This window comes from Hibiscus syriacus, unplaced genomic scaffold (genome assembly GCF_006381635.1).
Source record: "Hibiscus syriacus cultivar Baekdansim isolate YM2019G1 unplaced genomic scaffold, ASM638163v2 tig00000715_pilon, whole genome shotgun sequence".
Classification (NCBI taxonomy): Eukaryota; Viridiplantae; Streptophyta; class Magnoliopsida; order Malvales; family Malvaceae; genus Hibiscus; species Hibiscus syriacus.
The window spans coordinates 1,820,601-1,845,919 of record NW_024061811.1 but is presented as its reverse complement, the minus strand read 5'-3'; the positions used below and the strand labels follow the sequence as shown (position 1 = coordinate 1,845,919).

Sequence of the window (25,319 nt, the reverse complement as noted above, 5' to 3'; positions counted from 1 at the left end):
AACGCTGTTAGAAGGTGTTTCCCAGATGCTTTTCATGGACTTTGTGGTGTTCATTTGTATAGAAATCTAAAATCAAGGTCTGCTGGTATAAAAAATTACATATAGACATACTGGAAGGCTGTAAAAGCTTATCGGGAAGTGGATTTTAATAAGCATATAAGCTGTTTAAGACGTGTTTTGCCTCAGTGTACTCAAACACTAGAAGATGTCGGGTTTGAAAGATGGTCAAGAGTACATCAACTTGGAGCAAGATATGGTTTCATGACGTCTAATAGTGCAGAATCAATCAACGCTATAAGTCGTCATTCCCGGAAATTACCCATTACTATGTTAATGAAGTTTTTTCGAGCCTCTATTCAACAGTGGTACTACAAGAAAAGAAACCATGCATGTATTATTTCTTTAAATTCGTAAATTATCATATATTTTACTAAGTATTATTTATTTAAATTTACAGGAACATTGGAACATCGTGTTACACCATGGACAGAAAAAAAAAAGATAACGAAACGTGTTGTGAAGTCAACGTCATGGAGAGTTGAACCATGTTCAAACACTTTGTTTGAAGTACTGGATAATAACTTAAATGGGCTTGTCGATCTAAATGCAAAGACGTGTAGTTGTATGAAATGGCAAACATCTGGTTATCCGTGTGGCCATGTTATAAAAGTTTCTCTTCATCTAAACCAAGATGATTCAAGCGCATACGCTATGGATTGCTACACTACAGAAGTATATCGACAGACTTATGGCGAGATTGTCTACCCTATTCCACATCCTTCTGAGTGGGACATACCAGATGACTTACAAACAGTTTTGCCACCAGCCATGGACAGAAGGCTACCTGGGCGACCAAAAAGTCACGATCGTATACCGTCTAAGGGGTGAAGAGAAGAAGAGATCGACATGTATTCGGTGCAAGGAAAGTGGTCATACAAGGTTGACATGTAGATCACCAGTGCCATCACAATCATCTTTTCCTCTACCAAAATATGGATCCTCATCAAAATCCTAATCACAACCTGCTTCACCTTTTGGGACTGTTAACTTAGGTGATTTTTAAATGCAAACGTTGTATTATGTGTATATTATGTGTGAACTTTTAACATTTTCAGTTAGACATGTATTAGTAACTTGAGTTTGAACATTGCTATGATATGTTCAGTTGTTATCACTTATTAGACATTCATTTGACTATCGCAACGCGGAAATCGCAACGCGAATATGACTATCGCAACACGGAAATGACTATCACAATGCAGAATTGACTATCGCAACGCGGAAATGACTATCGCAATGAGAGAATCGCAATGCGAAATGAAAATCGCAATGCGAAATGAAAATTACAATGCGAAATGAAAATCGCAACGAGTGAATCGCAATGCGAAAATGAAAATCGCAACGCGAAAACTCGTTGCGATTTTCATTTCGCATTGCGATTCTCTCGTTGCGATAGTCATTTCCGCGTTGCGATAGTCTGTTTTGCATTCAACATAATGCAGATTGAAATCAACAAATCAACTATTACATTTCAATCAATTAAACAAGAACAAATATTATGTACACATCAATTAAACAAATCGAAAATGAAAATCGCAACGCAAAATTAGTTTCACGTTGCGATTTTCATTTTCGCATTGCGATTCACTCGTTGCGATTTTCATTTCGCATTGCAATTCTCTCGTTGCGATAGTCATTTCCGCGTTGCGATAGTCTGTTTTGCATTCAACATAATGCAGATTGAAATCAACAAATCAACTATTACATTTCAATCAATTAAACAAGCACAAATATTATGTACACATAAATTAAACAAATCGAAAATGAAAATCGCAACGCGAAATTAGTTTGCGTTGCGATTTTCATTTTCGCATTGCGATTCACTCGTTGCGATTTTCATTTCGCATTGCGATTCTATCGTTGCGATAGTCATTTTCGCGTTGCGATATTTTGTTTTGCATTCAACATAATGCAGATTGAAATCAACAAATCAACTATTACATTTCAATCAATTAAACAAGCACAAATATTAGGTACACATCAATTAAACAAATCAACATTTACAAATCATCTTTTACAAATCAATTAAACAATCAAAAAATAATAATGAAATCAACTTTTGCACCCATACATCCATTTCACGCAGCTCACTTAGGGATTAACCTGCAGAAACCAAACATTGAATCAACAACACTTTCTACACATCTAAAACCTACAAACAACAAATTATTGAATTCTAGCTACTTAACCAAACATTTTCAAACCAAAAAGAGTAAATATGTTTAACAACACTTGCATTTGACTTACAAATTGTTTATGGACACTTTCATAACGCGGATGCAGGTAGGCAGCGTCTCGCATATATCGCTCTAGCCATAAAATACCGAAACCACAAGCCTACTGCACCTCTATCTCTATTGGTGGGAGGTAGAAAATGTGTACTTCCTGTCGTCAAACGCTCCAAGCACATGCATACGAGAGGACCACAATCCCCTCTGGCTTCCTTCGTTTGTTGTGGCGCGGTCTCATCTCTGATAACTGTAACATTGAACTTCTTTGGCTTCTTGTTTCCAGACTTAGTCCAATAATCAATTGCATCCAAGAATTTAGCCAAATGAGAGCTCCATCCCTTAATCATATCTCTCAAATCAGACAATGATATGTAATTTATCATGCTATCATATACTATTGTCTTTAGGGATGGGAGCTGAAGCTCGACGAGAAGCCAATGAGTACGGTCCAAAACATGGATAAACACCTGCATCGAAATGTAATAATTCAAATTGCGCACTTATTTATGAACACCCTTAAAATATTTAAACAAATATACTAACCTTATCGACCTCCCACCATGTAGGATAAAGTTTAGCTTGTCCATTAGCCAGCACATATGATTCCTGTCGTTGATTCTTCAAGTGAACTACGTGAAAAGACGTCGGTATAATTGTATATCGCGTTTTTTTAATATTTTTCTTCAATTTCTTTATAATTAGAAGACGTGTCACCCATGCATCAATATGCTGTTTTACAAAAAAACACATATATTAGTGAATTACATAAATTTTAAAAAAAATTAATCAAACTGAAATATAAGAAATATAAGACTTACCCCCCATCGAAATAGCCGTTGTCTTCAACCCCTAATAATACACCCCACCAAGACCGTTCAATCAACAAATACATATCATCGTTGAGTTTGTATATGTTAGCGTAACACCCATGGCTCCGCTCATGTAGATAAAAATCAACTGCGGTCTTAGCCCAAAGGGTATTATCCAAATTATTTTCGGTAGTTATTTCCTTTCCACTTCATCTGCCGGAATGGTATTGGCCGATAACTTATACGAAAGCCAACAGTCATCCATCATGTACGGCACGTGAGGGGGCTTCTCAATAATTCGATATATTACGCCGTGTGAATCGGGCTCTAGAATGTTGGGAGGGACCTCTTCAACGATGACAGTGGACTCTTGAACGGTGAAGGGGACTCTTGAGGGATGATAGGGGCCTCTTGAACGATAGGGGAGGCCTCTTGAACGATGACAGGTGAGTCGGGCTTTTTCTTACGGATTCTTTGCACTATTGGGGTGAACGGAGACGTAATGACACGTGCACGCCGTCTGATGCGTGAACTCCGTCTTGAAGAAAAACCCGACATAGAGCATCCACCTTAGCGGGCCGCTAAAAATAAATTAATACATAAATCAGTAAATAAACAGACATGATATTAAACAATGAGAGCAAAGACAAATATATTTCAAACTTGTACGGTATTCACCCAAGTCATTATTATATCATTGTTCACAAAATGCATCAGATAACATTCCAGAAGTAAGCACTTATATAAACATTTAAAAGGACAACATATAGGTTTAGTTCAGGTTCAATGACAACATAAAGAGTAGTAGTTTATTCTTGAAACTTAAATTTTCAACACTGTGAAGTTAGTATTTGTCTTTTGGTTGAAGTAATGCAATTCATTCAAGTTTCAATTTGCAGAAGAAGAATAGAATTTGAAACTTAAAATCGCAACGCGAAAATGACTATCGCAATGCGAAAATGACTATCGCAATGCGAAAATGACTATCGCAATGCGAATTTGACTATCGCAACGAGAGAATCGCAATGCGATTTTCATTTCGCATTGCGATTCTTTCGTTGCGATTGTCATTTTCGCATTGCGATTCTCTCGTTGCGATAGTCATTTTCGCGTTGCGATAGTCATTTTCGCATTGCGATAGTAAACTATTCTTCTTCTGCAAATTGAAATTTGAATGGATTGCATTACTTCAACCAAAAGACAACCAAAAACAAATACTAACTTCACATGGTTAAAGAATAAACAGTTAAACAGTATTGGCAGCAACCAAATGAATTTACTAAGCAATCTAAGTGAAATTACGAGTAAATTTATCATCAAGTTAACTATGAAAAATATTAAACTTACCTCGTTGCGTAGAGTATGAACCTCGTTCTGCAACGATGCTACAATCTCACGTAGAGCTGCTACCTCACCACGTAAAGTAGACACCTCAACACGCTATGCACCATTGTCATCACGTAAAGTACCGACCTCCTCACGCAAGGCATTGACCTCATTACGTAACTCCCCTAACTCATCCCGTGGAGGTGGAGGTGGAGGTGGAGAACAGGGAGATAAACGTCGTGGCATCTTTGTCGGTCGCCTATCATGTGGTGATGGTGGAGAAGAGGCTCGATGATGTGACAGAATAGGTGATGACTCTCGTTGTGGAGGTGTATATTCGGGTTGATCAGGTGATGGCTCTAGGTGAGGTGATGGCTCTCGAAGTGGTGGTTGCTCATCATCCGTGCCATCAAAAAAAAGCTTACTAGCTTGCCACCAATCAGTGGCAAGCTCAGCTTCCGTAGGTGTCAGCCTCTGTAATGGAGTGTTGGCCTCCTAACAATATAAAAGCTCAAACAAAGTTAAACGTGTACTAGTAATAACTTGTTTATAAACATATGGTAGTATTTGTGTTAACTTACATTATTTATTATAGTATACGGTAGTAAATCTTCCCATTGCTGCAAGAATCGTTTCCTCTTCCAGGAAATAACCCTAGGAATATCATTAGAAGTTTTTAATGCATATGTCCGCATGGCGGGAAAGGCCTCAAATATCCAAATCTACAAACAATATAATAACAAACATTAGTAATTGTTAAAGAATTAATTATAATTTTGGAAACATTGTATAAAAATTATTACCTTAAAGGCCCAAATAAAGCATGACAAAGTGTATTTGGAACCATCGCCACGCAAACTTTTTCGATCATTAAAGACAGACGACAACTTATTCCATGTAGCTCTCCATAGATACGAACCCCACGAAAACAGGTTCCATGCATTTAGATCCTCTACCAATTTAATTAGATCATTAGGAATAGGTTGTCGGGCCTCTCTGCCTAAAAAGCCGGCTTGCAAAAGTATTAGAAGGCATACTCGGACAACATCGACGTCATCCATCTGAGTAAAACCATCTTTCTTATTCAATAATCTCGTCAAGTCTTCCACGTGTAAATTCGACTTCTCCGTTGACTGCTCAGGAAAAACCCGAGAAAACCATGATAGGCGGGTAATATGTCTAGTGTACCGATCTACATCATCGTGTCCGAAGCGTAGACCGGTGATTAAGCAAAACTCCTCCCGCCCAAAACACGTATAAGCCGGTGGAAAATCAAACCATATCTCTTCATCACGACGTTGTATAGTCTCTGGTAGATCACTAGTCATGGTTTGAAGAAACAGATGGGTCAACATAGCATCTCCACCCGGATGTTGTACTTTCAGCCATGGCCCGAAGCAAGTATCCTCAAATATTTTTCTTTGTGCAGGTGAAAGCTTCGACGCAATTGTTTTTGGCCAGACTTACTTTATTTCTTAAGGTCAATTGAGCTGAATAAAAGTTCTGCAAAAACAATAAACATACCAATTTAGATATACCAAAAACTACACTGTGAAGATATGAACAATAAACATAAAGAGTAGTAGTTTATTCTTCAAACTTAAATTTGCAACACTGTGAATTTAGTATTTGTTTTTTGGTTGAAGTAATGCAATTCATTCAAGTTTCAATTTGCAGAAGAATAATAGTTTCTGAAACTTTAAATCGCAACACGAAAATGAAAATCGCAACACGAAAATGACTATCGCAACGCGAATTTGACTATCGCAACGCGAAATGAAAATCGCATTGCGATTCTCTCGTTGCGATAGTCAAATTCGCATTGCGATAGTCATTTTCGCGTTGCGATTCACTCGTTGCGATAGTCATTCTCGGTTTCAAATACTAAAATTGAAAGAAACTTGAATGGATTGCATTACTTCAACCAAAAGACAAAAAAAAGACAAAAAAAAAGACAAATACTAACTTCACAAGGTTAAAGACTAAACAGTTTAGCAGTATTGGCAGCAATCGAATGAATATAATAAGCAATCTAAGTAAAATGGTTAATCTATTATTGAAAACACCAGTAAACTTATCTTCAATTTCAATATGAAAAACCTAATAATAATGCAAAAATTTCAAAATAAAAATAATTAAAAAAAACTAACACTCGGTGGTTGATTTGGTTGATTTTTCATTTCTGACCGTGAATGATTTCGCCGGAGATGGAGACTGTTATCGTCGTGGGGACTGATTTCGTCGGAGATGGGGACGGATGTCGCCTTAGAGAGTGAGAGATGGAGATGAGACTGAGTTGTGATTTAGGGTTTTAGGTTATGAGTTACGATTACGGGATATACTGTGGACGGTTCATTGTTCCGATATATTAATATATTCGTGTTTGGAATTTGAAAAAAAATACGCGTTAATACGAATGGCGCTATGTAAATCGCATTGCGATAGTCAGATTCGCATTGCGATTTACGTATTCGCATTGCGATTTACGTAATCGCATTGAGATTTAGGAAAATCGCAACGCGAATTTGGGAAATTGTAATACGATAGTCAGAATCGTGTTGCGAATCTGGAAACTGATTTGCGATACCGGAGATCGCGTTGCGAATTATCGATCACATTGCGATTTAGTTGGTCATTTTGACAAATCTAAAAAAATTGGTTAAAATCGTATATTATAAAATATTTTTGGCCACTTAAATTATTTTCTCTTAAATGAATACTAAATAAACACATTTACGAATATTAAATTAACATTTTACGATAAATAAACTAACACTAATACTTAAAAAAAAACGATCGTAAACTGATTTGTTTAACCTCGGATCATTTACACCCCTATGCAAAAGGCAGGCCAGCGAAAAGAGAGTCAATCTGTGGAAAAATACACATACAAAGCGGAAATCAGCGATGGGAGAGAGCAACAGCAGCGTCGATGAGGATTTGCTTCTCAAAGAATTCTTCGCTGAAGTTAGCGAAGTCGAAAGAGACAATGAAGTCGTCAGGTTTTCTCTATCTCTATCTCTCCCTCTCTTTTCTTATTTTCTTTGAATTTAATAATTATTATCTTAATTCTCCATTTAATTTGTTCTTATGCATGGGATTTATTAGTTTTTTAAACTTATTTCGGTTTGATTGCTCTCAGATATTAGGGTTTATACTTCGATATTTGCATAAACTATGAATTTGATTTTTTAAATTTCTAAAGCTGCTTTCATTTTGTAAATTTTGAGCTCAAATAATATTCCTTACCATTCGATGAATTGGCTTACTTTTTAAGTTTGGTATTTGTAACAATACGCTTAGGTAGGAAATATGTATATATTTTTGTATATCACTTTGCCGTTTAATCTGGATAGGTATTCTTTGTATTTGATGCTGTTTTTAATTCCAGATTACATTGTTTTTCCGTTCTCTATTAGAACTCGATATTAATGGATGTTTTCAAGATCAAAGTCATGCAAGTAGCCAGTACTATCTAAGTTGGTGAAAGCTCTAAATGCAATAATACTTAATAAGAGAGTGCAACCGATGTCCTATTAGCCTATGCTTAAGAGAGAGCATCAGAAGTTGAATGGAATTTGAATGCATTTGCTTATGATTTAAGCAGTCTATATAACATGAATTTGTGGCCCTTTGATATACATTTGATGGTTTAGTGCTGTAGTCCATGTGAAGCATTATTATTTTTTCTAATCCCCTTGTGCCTTTGTTGAGATTACCAGAAATGCGATAGATACATTATTCTTTCCTTCCGTATAAGTGTACATAAGAAAGCTTAGTTACCATCACTTATTAATATTAATTATATTAATGATCCTTTTGTTTTATGTTGTCTTTTGACTAAGTTTGCATCTAGCAAATAATAACAATTTTTGTTATTGTTGATGACCTACTTTTTTACATCATCCCTTGATTAACTTTTGGCACATTTAATTTTTTTCCCTGGAAATCATAGGATCCTTTCAAGCTTCAAGTTAAATCCATTTGAGTTTCTGAAGCTACCATTTGATTCGTCATCTCCAGAAGATGTCAAAAAGCAGTATCGCAAAGTATCTTCTTCTTCCATGACCATTTCCTTAGCCATTGATGATTTTATAACTTGGATAGTGATTGATTTATTTCGTTCTAAACATATGCAGTTATCATTAATGGTCCACCCTGATAAATGCAAGCATCCACAAGCTAAAGAGGCTTTTGGAGGTTAGTTGGTTGTGTTTTACATCTTATATGGTGCTCTTTTCTCTCGTCTGGAAGGCCTGCCTTATCAAATTAACTTAAAATATAACATTATCAGATTAATTAGCTTATTACTGTCGTCGTTGTTTGTATCTGTATTATTATTTTTCTATTGATTGTGGTGCTTGGCAACAACTATTGTTGATAAAAAGGAATAATGAACACCTCCCCTCCTTACCCCTTCCGAGGAGCCATACACTGAAAATAAAATTCAACATCCTGATATTCAGCATTGCTGATTCTTGATAGAGATAATCCAACGGTAAGGGCTCGTGCTGATTGAATATCTAGGGTTTTCCTACCTCATTTTCTCTTTTGTCCCCCAACTATAAGAAGCTAGTATGATCATCAGTATCAAATACGGAAGTGCAAGTAAATTTGTTGAGTTTTTGTCCCTTTAGCTAAGCACTAGCTATTATGTTTGTTCAAGAATGATATGAAATTTAGGATGAAACTTAATGAATTGAAAGATGATAATGATTCAGGGAAAAAAGAAAAACGATGATGATTTGTTGTGCTGAACACAGAAAAGAACAACATAAAACTAGATAAAGAATTGAGGAGATTCGGAATTATGCTCTCTATTTTAGCTGTAATGGTCCTAATTTCCATCTAGTTTGGCACCATAAAATCTTCCTTTGGAAAAAGTTGACACCATTTCAGCCCTAATAACACAGATTTTAGCTTTTAATAATACCAGAATCACAACTTAAGAGTTGCAGTTCTCTGCACCACCACTTTCACAGAATGTGTTTATCTGTGGTATGAGTGGAGAAATAATAAGGATAAGCGGTATTCATTATTCTCTTGATGCATCTGTATTTATTTAGAATTACTATTAATGATTGTTTATATTAAAATGTCTTAACTACACTGGGTTTTTGACTTGTGAGCAGCTTTAGCAAAAGCCCAACAACAATTGCTTGATCAACAAGAAAGGGATTATATCCTTAGCCAAGTTACTGCGGCTAAAGGTAATGCTTAAATTTTAGGAACTTTCTGAGGAGGCCTTATCTATTTGCTGGCATTGTTACCTCTCACTTAAAAATTTCTTCAAAATCGAAAACATTTGTTTGGAATATTATTGCTGGTGCCAAGTACCTAAAGCAGAGTCTAATTGTAGATTTTGTACTCACTTTTCTTTGGTTGACTTTTCCTTTAATGTTATGTTCAGTTAGTTTGATAAATAATCAGTAAACTTGCCAGCTTATCATTGGAAATTTGCTATCATAACATGCATCTGTTCGACTTCATCACTTTGAATTGGGATTTTTCTCTCTTTCCCCTCTCTTATATGAATAAGCAAAATAAACCTAAAACCTGTTGCAAAAGAATAAGTTCTCATGTTTCATTTGATGCAATGTGCAGAAGAACTTACGGCTAAGAGGAAGAAGCAGTTAAAGAAAGACACAGCTTCCAAGTTAAAGTCATTACTTGACGAGGTATGCCCTTAATATATTTTCCTTACAATCTTTTCATATTGATCAATTTGGTGCAATTAGAGTTTTAGCTTTTCTTATTGATCAATTCCTTAATATATTTGGCTTTTCTATGTCTGCTGTTTCCTTTCCATTGAATTGGATTTTTCCTGTTGACTTGCCCCATCCAATTCCTTTAGATTTTTTTATGCCAAGAGAAGAGACTAAGGAAGTCTGTTCATTTGCAGGGAAAATCTGAGCAAGAATATGAACAATCAGAGGAGTTCCAGCAGCAATTGAAATTGAAGGTTCGGGAATTATTAACAGAGCAGGAATGGCGGCGGAAAAAAATGGCAATGAGGGTACACTGGATTCTGTCAACATCCTTGCTTTCCTTATTTGTTCTTGCTTGTTAAAGGAATTACCATGATGGGTTAATCACATCTTCGAATGTTATCTCAGATATCTGAAGAAGAAGGTCGACTAAAGAAGGATGAAGAAGAGCAAAAGGAGATGTGGAAAAGGAAGCGTGAACATGAGGAGCAGTGGGAAGGAACAAGGGAAAAGCGAGTATGTTTTCTCCTCTTTGTTTGGTTTCTTTTTTAAGAGCCCAGAATAAGAAAGTTACCTGTTCAACCTTCTCATGATTCTCATTAAATGCTTAAAATGTTTGTTTCCTCTTCTCTGTTTCTTGGCCAGGTTTCCAGTTGGAGGGATTTTATGAAGTCGGGGAAAAAGGTAAAAGTTATATATATGAAAAAATCATCTTATACGCATGCTGTGTAAACTTTAATTTGCAGCCTATTTATTTTATGGCATGTTTTCTGTTTACTGTTTAGGGGTTTAGAATATAGGGTTTTATTGTTAGGTTTTGTTCGCCTTATTTAGGGTTTAGAATTTAAGGTTTAGGATTTATCGAGTCATATTCAAATTCCAAGGAAAACAAATGAGAAATTGTTTTAATTAAAAGGAAAGAGTTATTGATGGGAATGGTTGTTCGCAGTCGAAGAAAGGAGAACTTCGTCCACCGAAACTGAAGACGGAGGATCCCAACAAATCGTATGTTCAGAGGCCTGTAAAGCGGGGTTAACTGCTCAGCTGTTAGTGTCCGTTATTGTGGATCATCTTACGATGTAGCTTTGAACAAACGACTTCACCTTTCGATGAACCATCCTCAACTTATCTATTTCGGGGTTTTCAGTATTTTCCCAATACATGAATATATGTAATATATATGTATATGTAGCTCAATTTCAGGTTCTCTATATAATTTTCATTATATACACCTACATTATATGTATTTATGCATTTTCATTAATATGTAAATCTTAAAATTTTAATATTTTAAGTTAAAACAAGAAAACAAGTACTAAAAATATTTTAGATTATTGTTATTTGAATACCATAATTTAATATTTTATTTGTAAAACATGAGAAATATATAAACATATTGATAAGCAAAAAGCTAATGTGAGATCAATTAATTGGTCGAATGGTTAAACATCTTGATAAATAAAATGGTAATGTGAGATCTATTAATTGATCGACTAATGTGAGATCTATTAAAAATAATTCAAACCTTAATATCTATTTTGAAAATATAATACTCTCCACGTAGTTTCAAAAAGAAAAGTTAATGCGGTGAGAGTCCTTACTAATTTATATAAAATCTGTATTGACGTTTTGGCTTGGTAATTGGGAATGGTATTATTGAAAAGGATAGTAGTGAGGTTTAAACAAAAAATATTTGAGAAGACCATGTGAAAGAAAACTTGTACGAACTAGAATCTTTTATGTTCATATCTTCTAAAACGTCATCAAGATTTTTAAATTAGAAATTGATGAGAACATTTGATTCTCGGAGATATGAATAGAACCTAACACTTAAAAATCATGACTGACGCGTTAGGAACACATCTCATCGACGGTTTGTAAATGGCTTAACCTAAATAAAGATGAGCATAAACATAGCAGCAATCAGAAGCTGACCCCTTGAAAAGAAAAGAGGGAAGAAAACTGTCGAAACGATTTTTTCTTTTAAGGGTGAGATTTTAAAAACCACATTAATTCTTAATTATCTCTTTTTAATTGAAAAACAAATGTGATTTAAAAGACCTCTTGTTTCGAAAAATATTGAATTTCCTTTACGATCGAAAAATACGGTTCGAAGAGTCGCCACCAATCTTTGATTAGGGTGTGATTGGGCACCCAAAAATATTTGCTATTTTAAATAAAAATTAATTTTAATTAAAACAACAAATTAAGGTCTGCGTTACCAAAATCCGAGCTCGGGAGTCGGTTACGTGTAGGGAAAGATTAGCACCCCCACAACGCCCTAAATTGGTACCTAGTCGATTAATTAACGTCCTTGCATTGAACTTTACAAATTCGAACTTAATTTGATTTTTGATCCTATAAAACAAAGACGTAAATTTAAAAACATTCAAAATCACTCAATTAAATTAAATTAAAATTACCAAATTGTTTTAGAAAGATAAAGAATATTCGATTATTTACAAATATTGAGACCAGATCTTAAAGATATAACAACATTTTCTCGATAAATTTAAATAAACGAACATTTCCTTTTCTCTCGTTCCCAAATTTTAGGTGACGAATCAATTTTTTTGTTTCACTTTCGGGATACATTTTTAATTTAAAATCGTCAAAACGACCTTCTAATCAGTTAAGACAGGCCACTCGAAATAATTTTAAATTAAAAGGGTATTACCTTTAGTCCGATTATGTAATAGGTCGAGTTATGCACGTGAGGCTATAATACAAATTATGCAAAAAGTGGATGTCATGCCAAAATTAATTAAACAAATTTAAAAATATTATGCAACGTGACATACAAAAAATTATATACGTATATTTTAATTAAAAATCATAAATTATGCATATTAACATATTATGTACAAATATGACTCAAATATAAAAATAAAAACTTAACATGTTAAACTATAAATTAAAAAAAATGTATATTTACATGTTAAAATAATGACTAAATTTAGATATATGTAAAATTAAACATACAAATCAAAAATTGAACCAGAGATTTAAATAAAAACACACATAAATATAAGGGATTTAAACATGAATAATCTAATGAAATTACAACTAAAATTACAACTGGAAAAATAACGAAATCATGACGAACACAAAAGGTTAAATTCAAAAACATTCTTAAAGGTGACTAAAGTAAAAAATATGCTAACCTTATAAGGACCAAATAACAGGTTATATCCTAAAGTCATAGTGACTAAAAAAATAATCAACCCAAATGTCTAACTATGAATCTTAAACTAAAATATCTAAGCTAAACTCACTGAACCTAAATGCCTAAGTAAATCACGTGCTCAAGCTCTCTACCCTCCATCTCTACTTCTCTCCCTTCCTTATCGATAGAAACCAGAGAATTACAAAACTCTCTTTGTCTGCCACCATATTCAACGGCCACGGTAATGACCAAAACCTCTATCGAAACGAAGCAACCATCGCAGCCCTCTATCGTTCACAGTCTCCCAACGACAGAAAGAAACTTACCGATGAAGAAGAAAGATAATTTCCATTTGGATTTTCATTTCTATGGACAAATTCTTACTGTCTTTTTCTAATTTATTTTAATATTTTCTGTTTTAATCTCTGATTGAATTTGTAACTCTAGCCCCAGTCCCTATCTCTAGCAGTCGAATCCCACCAAGACTACTGATTCCTTTCTCTTCTTACTTTCTAGGCTTCGAAAGAAGAATTACAAAACTCATACATGAATGAACATTTCAAAGGTAAAGAAATGAAATAAATAATGATAATAAAATAAAGGAAAATCTGTTTATGAGTTGCTAGTATAGCTTTCAAAACTCATTGCTTGTGATAGTATCGCTGTCGAAATTCACTACTTGTGCTTAGAATACAGGGAAGGAATGTTGTTTACACCGTTTGATCTCTGAATATGGGAAAGAAAATTTTTACACACACTGTTCTTTTGTTGCTTTTTTGTGTTTAAAAAAATAAAAATAAAAATCTTTGTTCTTCTCGTAATGGTCTCTCTCGGCTCAAGTATCTCCTCTGTTTTTTTTTTTATCATCTCCTTCCGTGTCTGTGTTTTTCCTCTCTGTATCTGATGGTTAATGCCTAAGAACCAACCCTCACCTCCACTTTGCTTTGGTTAACTCCCAATAACCGTTTTTTTAGTTTTTTAGGATTTCACGTAGACTGGACTTGGTCATTGAATTGGGCCTCTAACTACTCTGCTTCGGGTCTGCTCTGACTTAACCCCAGATAAATCGAGCATCTACAAAAACCTTGCTGATCAAACCTGCCAAAACTCTTTGTTTACTAAAGTTTCTTTTATCTTCACACAAAAACATTACAATATTGTACAAATCACATAATGTGAAAATTACACCAATATATAACCCTCTATATGATACGCATATTTATATTATCTCTCTCATCATCACATATAATGGAGACCTCAAAGTAGGGCAGAAAAATATTTGATCTAAAATGACGAATATATATGCTAAATGTGAAAAATACTACCAACCAATCGAAGAAACCACCCGATTGCCTGCTTTCTACACTCAATTTACAGAGGGCGAAGCCTTAAGTGCAACTTTCAGCACATTGCCAAAAAGCAAACCAACCGTTAATGGCAATCTTGTTCCTGAACTTGCATCTCTTTCATGATCTCAAGGCCAACAGTCTGCTGAAACTGCCAAAAAATTAAAAAATGCCTGTATATGGCATCATGCTCTATACAGAGCACTGGAATCCCCAGGTGGGTATAGCATGAGCCCGAATGAGTATATATAAAATCAATTTGAAGGATCTACTATATCCAAGAAAGTGAGCCTCGGTCATTTGCATCTTCTGCTTGAGGACGACCTCTGGTTGGTGTTGCAGGTCTGTTGGCATTCAGCTCCTGATCCCATAAACACAAAAATCAACGTCATTAAAGAAAAAGTGCACGTAGTACAAGTAAAAAACATACAGAAACAATGCAAGTTTGGTTACTGCTAACAAAAACATTCAGCTCCTGATCCCATAAACACAAAAATCAACGTCATTAAAGAAAAATTGCACGTAGTACAAGTAAAAAACATACAGAAACAATGCAAGTTTGGTTACTGCTAACAAAAACATTCAGCTCCTGATCCCATAAACACAAAAATCAACGTCATTAAAGAAAAAGTGCACCTAGTACAAGTAAAAAACATACAGAAACAATGCAAGTTTGGTTACTGCTAACAAAGCGGAAGAAGCAGGCACCTGCATCCACGTATCTTCTGTATGACCTCCCGTTGATGCTTCTGGTGATGAAATTGCTGGGGGTAAAGGATGAATGAGTTTTGGAACAACCACAAGATCTCTACCCAAAACTAAGATTGCACCAGCATTATTAGCAGTACCTGAAAAAAGACAAAGCATGATCCAAAATTTAAAGGCTAGTTGTCTTTAGACCTGATAGTCAAACGCGCACAAAATCAAAACACAAGACAGGGACACACCACAATAATTGGTAGCAGAGAAAAGGGTGATTAAATGTCCCTGTGCAAAGCGTTCAAAGCCATCCATAACACACTCGTGGGCACGAACAATCAACTGGAGGTCATTATTATTGCAGAATTCCATGACACGATCAGGCTGCAAAAGGAAAAAAACCATTTACAAAATATAACATGAAAAATCAGCATCAAGTACTCAACAGAATAAGTTTTACTCAGATATAGACCAGTAGAAGCAAGTAAGAAAAGAAATACACAAACAATGTAAACAAGTATCTTAAGTAAAAAAAAATTAGCTTTCAAGAGAGAGTTTCATGGGCATAGCACGGAGATCAACCAGCCAGTAATGTCGCTACAAAAGTCTTGAATTTCTGTAGCTTAACAAAAGCTTTAAAGTAGCATACTCACCCCAAAAGTAACCAAACCTGGACCTCTAGCATTTGGTCGCAACCCTTCCACACTGTCGTTTTCCGTTGGATCGGACCTAGAGTAGAAAATGTCAATAAAATGTATCAAGTTAAAACAATGAATACTATATTTCATCTCCAGAACAAACAGTAACATCCTCCAACCATAATAAATCCATAAGAACGATCGAGCCAGCTTCCATCGTAATTGGACGCTGTAGGTTCTGAATCTGTTCCACATGATTTATAGACCGACCAATGCCACCATGCATACAGATGATTTTCTTTTCAATTAGAGCTGCCAGAGGAAGCCAATTGAATAAATTGTTTATGTGATGCCATGCCCATATTCCATCTCTCTCACCCTGTTATACAAGCCGTCAGATTAGTGAGTAAAATGTTATTCTAAAAAGCATGACTTGGCATTTATCTAACAGTACCATGCGCTCAATACACTCAATCCGAAATCCAAAAAGTGCATTGATATCCGCAGCTTCATGATTCCCCCGAATTAAATGTACATTATTGGGATACTCAACCTGCAACATTAGCATAAGTAGGTAGTTAATCAGTATTTCAATAGGAAGTAAAACTAAGCATGAGAAGAGTGTGGAAATACCAAACTTCTATATTTACCTTCAATGCAAGCAGAAGAGCAATGGTCTCCAAGCTGTGTTGGCCTCGGTCCACATAATCCCCTAAGAAGAGATAATCGATATATCTGATAGTAATTTATACAAAATTAGTATCAAGTAAAAAAAATTAGATTAGAAATTAGATGCAAACCACACATGCAGATGACACACGAGAAGACGACATTATTTATAGATATTAGAAAGGTCAGTTCTTAGCATGCTGAAACATCACCAATCAAGCGCCTTCAGAAAACAAGATATTTTGGCTAAACACTTACGCAATGTCCCCAGCTGTTGAAGGTGAGCCATATTCATCAAAAAGGCGCATAAGATCTCCAAATTGTCCATGTAGATCACCAAAAATCTTAATAGGAGCTTTCAGCTGTAAAACAGTTGGTTCAATGGTAAATATTCTTTCAGCACTTTCACAGAGATCTGCTATTTCGTTGCAGTCTAAGAAAAACTGTCGACAAACTGGAGGTTTCCAACCACGAGGCTTCAGAAGATGTGCAATGACCTGGAGAAAGTGACATAAACCATTACAGTTGAACAAATGAAACTTTTCAAGTTGGTTGAGGGAACAATTACTGAAGAAACTTCTATCAGCTGTAACATTCACTAGTGTCTCAAAGACTGGTTGAAAATCAAATCAGATCAATGTACAAGAACTAACTACATAACTAACTGACACTAAATAGAAAAATGGATTTTTATGCCCAGTAATCCAATTAGAATGAGAGAAATTTCAAGGATGAAGTCTGTCCAAGCAACATTGAACTAATAACAGAAGAAATATATCAGATCAATAATTAATTGTTTTTAGAACTAATGGGCATTACTGAAGATTGCATAGCCATGACAAGATTATGACACATTTAGAGCAAGGTGATGAAATCCTCCGGCCTCCAAGTAAATCACATGCAAAATAATTTCTAGTTCTTCCACATTTTTTTTTCATTTCTTCTCTATCGCCGTTTCCTTTGATATCATGAATTTGAGCTATGACTGATTAAGAAGCCAAGGGAGATTTATTCCACTGTTATGAGACGTACAGCTTGCTGGTAAATCCAGATATATGTAGCCTTTCATGCATTTTCTTCTTTGCCCTTTTCCAAGTTACATCAAGGGAATAACCACCTCAGGAATAATACAGAATATTCATGGAGGGTAATTGTGCCTACTAGAATAAAAAATCGAGGAACCTGTCTTCTTCACTTAAAGGTTAAAAATTAAAAAAAAAATACTATAATCAATCGCATTATAATAAAGATAAATGCTATAACAAAATCCTATTCCATATAATAAAGACCATTCAAATAGAGAGAAATTATTCTCAAGCGTTAGTGTTAGAGGTTTTGGGCAACAGCCAGGAAGATACTGATCTTACTATTCAACACTGTCATTTGGTCATTCAACAATTACCCCAAAAAAACACAGGTGCTATGTGAAGAAGAAGAAAAGGTACCAGTACCTTTTTGGGGACACTATTAATTGACATTTGTCTATCTAATAGTTTCCTGGCTGCGCTTGCGTTCTCAAGAGTCCCATAGCTAACCCGCTTGCCTTCATTTTCAAATTGATCAATAGAAAGCTGTCTGACCATTCCACCCAAAGCTCCACCAGTCTCTGCTACTATAACAACCTGTTGGTGTAAAGGAAACATTTGACAGTGTCACTGCTAAATAAATGCCAATATGGACCTGAGACCAGTACAGTGTAGGTCAAATTTTCTGATACTGACAGCTCTATGGTGAAGCCGAACTCCAGCAGGTGCAACATTATTTGATCCAGCATTATCAGGCATCTTACTAAAGGTAGACGTCTGTTTTCCACTAGGTGTAGCCTCTCCCCCTCGATCCCTATCAGGAAGTTCAACTTCTCCATTAACTTGCCGTGCCTTGGCAGCGGCAAGTGTGGCACTTATAGCCTCAGCTTCCGCAGCTGATGCCTCAACCAAATAATCAACACCTTTGTCCATTTTCCTGAAAGATATGCCACATTATATAGCTCATTGGATTAACAGAGGAGGCTTAACCATTCAAGAGACATGTAACACAAACAAGTATGGGGGGCAGCTTACCGGGATCCTTGAAGCATCACATTCTCAGCGCTTATGTCAGCATACATGTCTCCATTTACAGGAGGAGCAACTGGAGTTCCCAGCACAACAGCTCCATCAGGAACTGCTTCAGTCATTGTTTGCCTTGCTCTTTCATCAATAAATCCATACCTTCCAGGTAACCGTGCATGGGAAGCAGCATTTGCTGCAGCAGCAGCATGTGAAGCTGCTGTTGTTGTCTCAGCAGCTGCCAGGTCTTCAGCAACAAGCAGGTCATCAAGCAACACTCCTACAGCACAAATACAACATATTACTTTTTTTTTTATAAGAATTGGAGGTCTCGTTAAAAACCTCCTTCATACAACTTATTAGCACACTAAAAAAATTATCAAATATTGATTGTCATACGGATTAGCATTAAATACCAAAAAATTATCAAATGTTGATTCTCATACGGATTAACTTCCGCCAAAAAGCCTGTAACTTCTACCTTAACAACCCTAAAGCACAAACCATAAGCCAGAAAGCTTGCACTTACAGGAAAACAAAAAGGATAAGAACTAGGAAGATCATTCAATAAAACAAATGCAGTGAGAAATCCAAAATAACTACATGTGGATCACATAATGCATAATATATCAAACATGCAAATAGTAATCAACAAATTAAAGACTAAATTATGTTTCTATATAAAAAAAAGACTAAATTATGTTAATAGGGATGACAATTTAATCCGGATCCGACTGGTTTCAACCCGATCTAATCTGATAGGGCCAGCTTTTTTTTTAATTGGGTTCGGGTCGAGTGTTGTAAATGGCATTGTCGGGTTGGGTTCATATTTAGGGTGAAAAACCATGACCCGATCCGGGATAATAATATAATTTTCCTCTATATATTTAGGGATAATTGCTATAATACCCCCTCTATAATTTTTTTCCAGTTAGGTCCCTATTTTGCCGAATAAGAATATATATATATATATTTGTATCGAGTCAGGTCAGATGCAGTTTTATCCCAAAATTTGAGTCGGATGAAACCTCCTTAAACTTAAGTTGGGTTCGGGTGTAGGGGTATGCTTCTTGGGTAAGGTTCCGGTTGGCCAAAAACCCGACCCGACTCGTTGCCATCCCTACTTTATGTATAGGGAAAAACATCATTCTAGATTAATCATACAATAAAGTTCTAAAGAGAACTATAATTATATATACAATATGTAAAGGCATATGCATCTAATTGATCACTGATAACTCAATGCTGAAGCTAGAAAAAAACAGGGTGCACATGTTAAAGAATAAAAAGATATATTACCACCACGTAAACCACCATAAATAAATATTAAGTCACCAACAGCTACAGCTGCAGCTGCATGTCTGCAACGCCTCGTTAACTCGACAGAAGCATCTCCACCAGCATCATCGGCACTGTATCTACCTGTCCTCTGGCTAGTAACAACAGATTTTGTATCACACCAAACTCCCGCAGCAGTATCCAACACTATCAGAAATGTGGATATGTTAGCAACTAGTATATGTACAGAAATAGTGTTTCCTTGATAATAAATGGATGACCGATCATAGTAATAATTATCATTTCCTATTGTAAAAGAATAAATTAAGCCATTGAACATGTCCTCTTGTTTTATATAAATTTAACAAATTTCCAGAACTTTATAGTGCCTGAGTTCAATTCAGGTAACAAAACCTTTGGGCAGATGTAAGTCTCAAAAGTTCCGAGTAAAATCTTATTAAAATGTCAAACCGCAATAATAGCTTTAATTTGTTATTACAAGATGGAAACTCCAAGTTACAAATGGGTGGACAACCTTCAAATCTAAGAAAATTTGTTCCCTATGGTCTACAATACCATTGCATCCTTTTCCCGACAAAAAGAGCAGGACATTGGGGAAGTTTACAACATATTTGACCCAAAACCTACTTCTAAACCTTAAATCTTTTACAAACCCACATTTGATAGTATACCAGTAAAAACACTAGCACATCACTAGAAGTCAAGACGTTGGAAAAACAAGATCAAGTACCTGCAACACTTGATGAGTCTTCAACCATGCGTCCTCCACCAAGTGCCCCACCAGAAACATGGAGCCTTGCATTGACAAAAACCTAGAAGCATACCATGTACATGTGATCCACCTAATTAGAAGAATTCACAGAGTGATCTACATTATTTAAAGGTGAGTGCATGGAAGAAAAGAAACTCACTGCTGCATGTTGATATCTTGGTGATGGTGAGACACCAGGAGCAATTGCCCATTCCCAACGGCCATCCCTGTGTTTTGCAAGCCCATATGCACTTGCTAATGGCTGAGAAAGAATCATAGAGAAAGGAAACCATGGGCAGAGAACAGATTAAGCAAATCTAATTCTAAAAGGGGATCTAAACATTTTAAAAGTCCAAAAGGGACAAAATTAAGACATCCTTTCATGTATCTCAGCTCAATCGTTTAAAATATCTTAATTGCTATTATTTTCAAATTCTTCAGAATTTATTAGAATGCTTCTTTCTTCCAATCAACATGGATAAAAAAATACTGAAATCAGTGCCAAAGTACACTGTGATGTATTTAAGCTTTACTCAACTGAACAAGAAAAAGCTGCCCTCGGCAATAATTTATGACAAGTTAAAACTATGGGTTATGAAATCTCATGGCATATTGTTCAGAAAAAACACATCTAAAAAACATATATTATACCATAGATTTACTAACTCTATACCATACAAGGAGGACTTCTCAACTCACCACACTGTTTGCATCCCTCCCTCCACAGAGCAGAAGAAGGCCATCAGATCGTGCACTCGCAGTAGCATACCTAGTTAAACAACAATTTTCAACAGGTAATTAATCTACAATGATCAAAATAAATCATCAAATAAATAAAAATAAAGAACAATAATCACGAAGGGCACTTGACATCACTGCCTCTGAAAGCATAAACAAGACTACAAGCTTTAAGATATAATGTCACAAATGAAGTACATATAAATACATTTAACATTTATCATGTGCAACCATATTAATGGTAACATGGGCATAGCAATAAGTACAGTATCAGAGAAGTGACAGTAATTTTTTCATATCTTGCATACTGCTCTTTCTAATAGACCCATAACCATAAAATAAAACAGAATGCCAATCCTAAGATTGACAAATGAAAACCAATTGTGTGTGTAGTTTACGATAGAGAGTGTACATGCATGGAGGTGGACCTTCCCCTTCGGGTTCCAATTTACGCCATTCATAAGGCTTGGCAGCAGTGTCCAAGGCCCATACGTCTGCCAAAGGTCGTTTTCCTAGATATGATGCACCAAAATTTTCAACAAACAATTCATTATAGAATTCCAATGTATATGAAAATAAAATATAAAGCGTTTATTGATAATCTTTAAAAGGTGCATGCAAGAAAAAACAGAGGAAAACATTTACCATCATTTCCACCAATTGCCATGAGATACCTTTGCCCTACTAAAGCCATTACATGGCCATAGCGTGGCCCTGGCCCTGGCCCAGGGCCTTGAACGACAACCCTGGAATACAATTGACAGTCATATCATTAAACCAATTGTAACACAATAAATAAGGTGAATGCGCATGCATCCTTTGAGACCCAACCTATGCCACCGTGGTCGTTGTTGTGTGAGATCAAGAACATGAAGATCCTCAGCAGACAAGCCGGCTGGACCAATTCCACCCTGAGTCAAAATAAAAGCTCTCGATGAGGAATACTTCTTGCAGTAGGAAGAAGTTCAACTAAATAATTTATAAATAGGAATATATATATATATATATATATATATACACACTATAAAATACCACACTGTGCACTAACCTGAATAACTACCATAGTCCCGACAGCAGTGGCCACATGTGCTGCCCTTGGTGTAGGTGGCTCTCCAAAGGGTGTGATCCTATGAGGTGAATTACATAATAAGTCATGATGAATTTAAGAAGGTAAGTAGCACGTATGAAGCCTTAGTCCTAGGCATACCTAGACCATTTATTGGATAACACATCATAACAGTGCACATCAGCAGTAGCACCTGCTAGTCCTGCGAGAATTGAAGCAAAACAATTTTAGATCATGAAATCATCCACAAGAAAGAGAAATTTTCTTAAGAGATAATTTGTTAAAAGGGGGAAGCGGGCAAAAACTGCCTCGACTTACCACAAGTTACAAAGACTGGTAGAGTGCCCTAAATTCATGTAAATCCAAATATGATCCTACCATGCATTATAACATGAAATTGATCAAAGAAGAAGATGATGATGTATTGGACTCCAAATCATCCACGGTACTACCATAGTAAATGGCACTAGATCATGAGTATCTCAATTCTCAGAAGAATGAAGAGGTTTTTTATTTTTTGCGCATTAGGAGCATGAATTATAAGACCAGGAAAATATAGGCATATTGTTTTCGGAAACAAAGCAGGTTTTATTTGCAATGCGAGTCAAGATCAGGGTATTTGAAACTCTAAGCTGGAAACAATCATATAGGTGTTTTCAACTTGATTTTGAAACTAGGCTAGATGTATACAAAGCATTCAGAGTCCAAGTTAGCACATTAAACATCTTTGAAGGAGGACACTAATTGTTATTAACTGGACTTCCATGTATACCAATTAAGCCTTTTCCCTAAAGAAATTGGGGGGAGAAACTGAATTCGTGCCAGCATAATCAATACTAAAAAATAAAATTCACGCAAGATTAAAGATGGAAGGGCTATGCTTCACTTCAAGACTCCTACCACTTTCTAAGAAAAAAAATTCTGCATTGCACAAAACTCAGTCAATGTGAAGTTCATAACCTCATATGCCACATCCATTATTACAAGTTACAAACAATAAAATTTATTTACCACGGTATTCAACAAAAAAGAATCTAAGAGACAATTTATGTTTTGTTCCAAAAAGTACCAGCCTTCTACTTTCCTAGTTGCCTGGGCACCGCCTTACCTCTTCAGAAGTTTTGCTTTTTAAGAAATAACCCCTTTGCTCTTTGGAGCAGTAGTTTCTTCATCAATCCAACGGAAAATAAGACAGTAAAATACCTACTACTAGTCCACAACAAAATAAGTTCGGACAAGCATAAGCTAGGGTTCCTCGTTGAATATGAACATTTGGAGCTAAAATAGCAGGGTTTAAAGTATGTGCCCCTCAAATCCCCTAAGGTTATCAAACATACTTGCATATGAATAACCAAATTTCAATGCATCTTAACTTTTTTAAAGGGTTTCTTACACAAAAATCAAATCAAAATGAAATAAAACCAACTTACTGATGCCAGCGCTTCCAGCTGATGATGGAGTCCCAGAAGAAGCAGAATTCCCTTCTAGTGCCGTGGCACCACCAAACAGAATCAACCTGGGCCCAATATACCCAGGCGTCCCTTCTTCTCCCACAGCTGCCACAGCCGTTAGGGTATGCCCACACCTAGGGCCGGGTCCATCTTCTTTGTTCTCTATGATCGCATTCACCACCGAATAAGTGGGAGCACACCTCGACCCCACCACTGGAGGTTGCGGCTGTCCTTGTGCAGCAGGCGCAGCTGCTGCAGACTGTTGTTGCGCCGAAGAAAGAGGAGACCCAAGTCCAGGTGTCGAAGCCTGGCTCTCTAGTTGATGGTTTTGTTGTTGTGGTTGCTGTCGATGTTGCTTCCTCTCCATTGGTGCCGGAGATTGCATAGCTCTGTTGTGAGTCTGGTCGTCCACATCCATTGCTCTATATTCCCAAATTAATCCCTATGTTCAATAAATCGTAAATAAAGGGCAGTCTGTCGTTGCTCGACGCTAGTACTCTTCCATTGACGGTGTAAGCTTGAGCTCTGGCTTATACCGCGTCTTAATGGAAGAAAACCTATGAAGTATGATGCCAATACATGCAACTGTAAGCCAAGAATCCTCAACAATGGCTTTCGCTCGCGAAACAAAATACCACGCGAGCGAGACCACCGCCGTTTCCCTCGTAAGGCGGAGGGCCTTTACCTGAAGGATTGATAAGTATCGGAAAAAGTTGAAAATGAAAAGCCGGAAAAAAATAAGAACAAAAAACAAAAAATCCCTTAATTGAGATAAATCAAGATTTGCCACCTGAAATTAAAGCTAATTCGACTTTTCGAAAATCCTAACTTAGGTTATGAATTAACCGCCTCGTAAAAAATTCGACAACACTTTCCGTATAGGAAAAAAATTACTTTTACATGAAAAAGAAATGCAATTTTGAAAGAGGGAACGAGAAAAAAAAATCTTTTTCAGTTTTCCTTCTCTTTTTATTCGTTTGAAGCTTTTCTATTCCCTCTTATCTCCTCTGTAATCTTCAAAGATAACGGAACGGAGTTAATCTCAAAGCCTTTTAATAACAAAACAAAAAAATAAAACGAAACGAAAATAATAGAAAAAGAAATCTCTCTCTCTCAATTCTTTGACGTGAATGAATGCTGGGAAGGTTGACAGGAAGGACGCATAATGAGGTTGAAATATGAAGAGTGTTATTTAGTTCACGAAATTTAATATTATCGATATAAATATAATTATCGTTTTATAAATGTTATTTTTTGTGTTTGGTTTGTTTAATATGAATGTAAGATTATAGTATTTTGTTAAATGAATAAAAG

The 25,319-nt window shown here is 35.9% G+C and overlaps 2 protein-coding genes across 2 annotated transcripts; one reads left to right on the top strand and one right to left on the bottom strand.

Moving 5' to 3' along the window:
- The first annotated feature begins 7,240 nt into the window (after positions 1-7,240).
- On the top strand, positions 7,241-11,250 carry LOC120211770 (J domain-containing protein spf31-like). Its single transcript, XM_039210249.1, has 9 exons — positions 7,241-7,428; positions 8,382-8,475; positions 8,566-8,626; positions 9,559-9,636; positions 10,031-10,104; positions 10,329-10,442; positions 10,543-10,650; positions 10,780-10,818; positions 11,084-11,250. Exons 1-9 carry the CDS (start codon positions 7,334-7,336, stop codon positions 11,168-11,170), a joined length of 750 nt encoding a protein of 249 aa, XP_039066180.1. The 5' UTR covers positions 7,241-7,333; the 3' UTR covers positions 11,171-11,250.
- A 3,164-nt stretch (positions 11,251-14,414) lies between these two features.
- On the bottom strand, positions 14,415-24,969 carry LOC120211759 (serine/threonine-protein phosphatase BSL3-like). Its single transcript, XM_039210242.1, has 21 exons — positions 23,985-24,969; positions 22,696-22,756; positions 22,537-22,615; positions 22,320-22,399; positions 22,134-22,234; positions 21,901-22,000; positions 21,450-21,519; positions 20,911-21,012; positions 20,730-20,811; positions 20,000-20,185; positions 18,713-18,980; positions 18,374-18,614; positions 18,104-18,274; positions 16,911-17,149; positions 16,634-16,718; positions 16,438-16,536; positions 16,163-16,362; positions 15,999-16,074; positions 15,594-15,729; positions 15,355-15,494; positions 14,415-15,007 (listed from the first exon to the last, which is right to left on the bottom strand). The coding sequence occupies exons 1-21, from the start codon at positions 24,421-24,423 to the stop codon at positions 14,918-14,920; spliced, it is 3,045 nt and encodes a 1,014-aa protein (XP_039066173.1). The 5' UTR covers positions 24,424-24,969; the 3' UTR covers positions 14,415-14,917.
- Positions 24,970-25,319: the final 350 nt, after the last annotated feature.

Bases quoted from the DNA above. Each gene is read 5' to 3' on its own strand.
- LOC120211770 (XM_039210249.1), top strand. From the start codon at position 7,334: ATGGGAGAGAGCAACAGCAGCGTCGATGAGGATTTGCTTCTCAAAGAA. The intron at 8,627-9,558 runs GTTAGTTGGTTG...ACTTGTGAGCAG, and splicing joins AGCTAAAGAGGCTTTTGGAG to CTTTAGCAAAAGCCCAACAA. The intron at 10,443-10,542 runs GTACACTGGATT...ATGTTATCTCAG, and splicing joins GGAAAAAAATGGCAATGAGG to ATATCTGAAGAAGAAGGTCG.
- LOC120211759 (XM_039210242.1), bottom strand. From the start codon at position 24,423: ATGGATGTGGACGACCAGACTCACAACAGAGCTATGCAATCTCCGGCA. The intron at 20,812-20,910 runs GTGAGTTTCTTT...GTATGCTTCTAG, and splicing joins CAAGATATCAACATGCAGCA to GTTTTTGTCAATGCAAGGCT. The intron at 18,275-18,373 runs GTCAGTATCAGA...TTACACCAACAG, and splicing joins TTCGGCTTCACCATAGAGCT to GTTGTTATAGTAGCAGAGAC.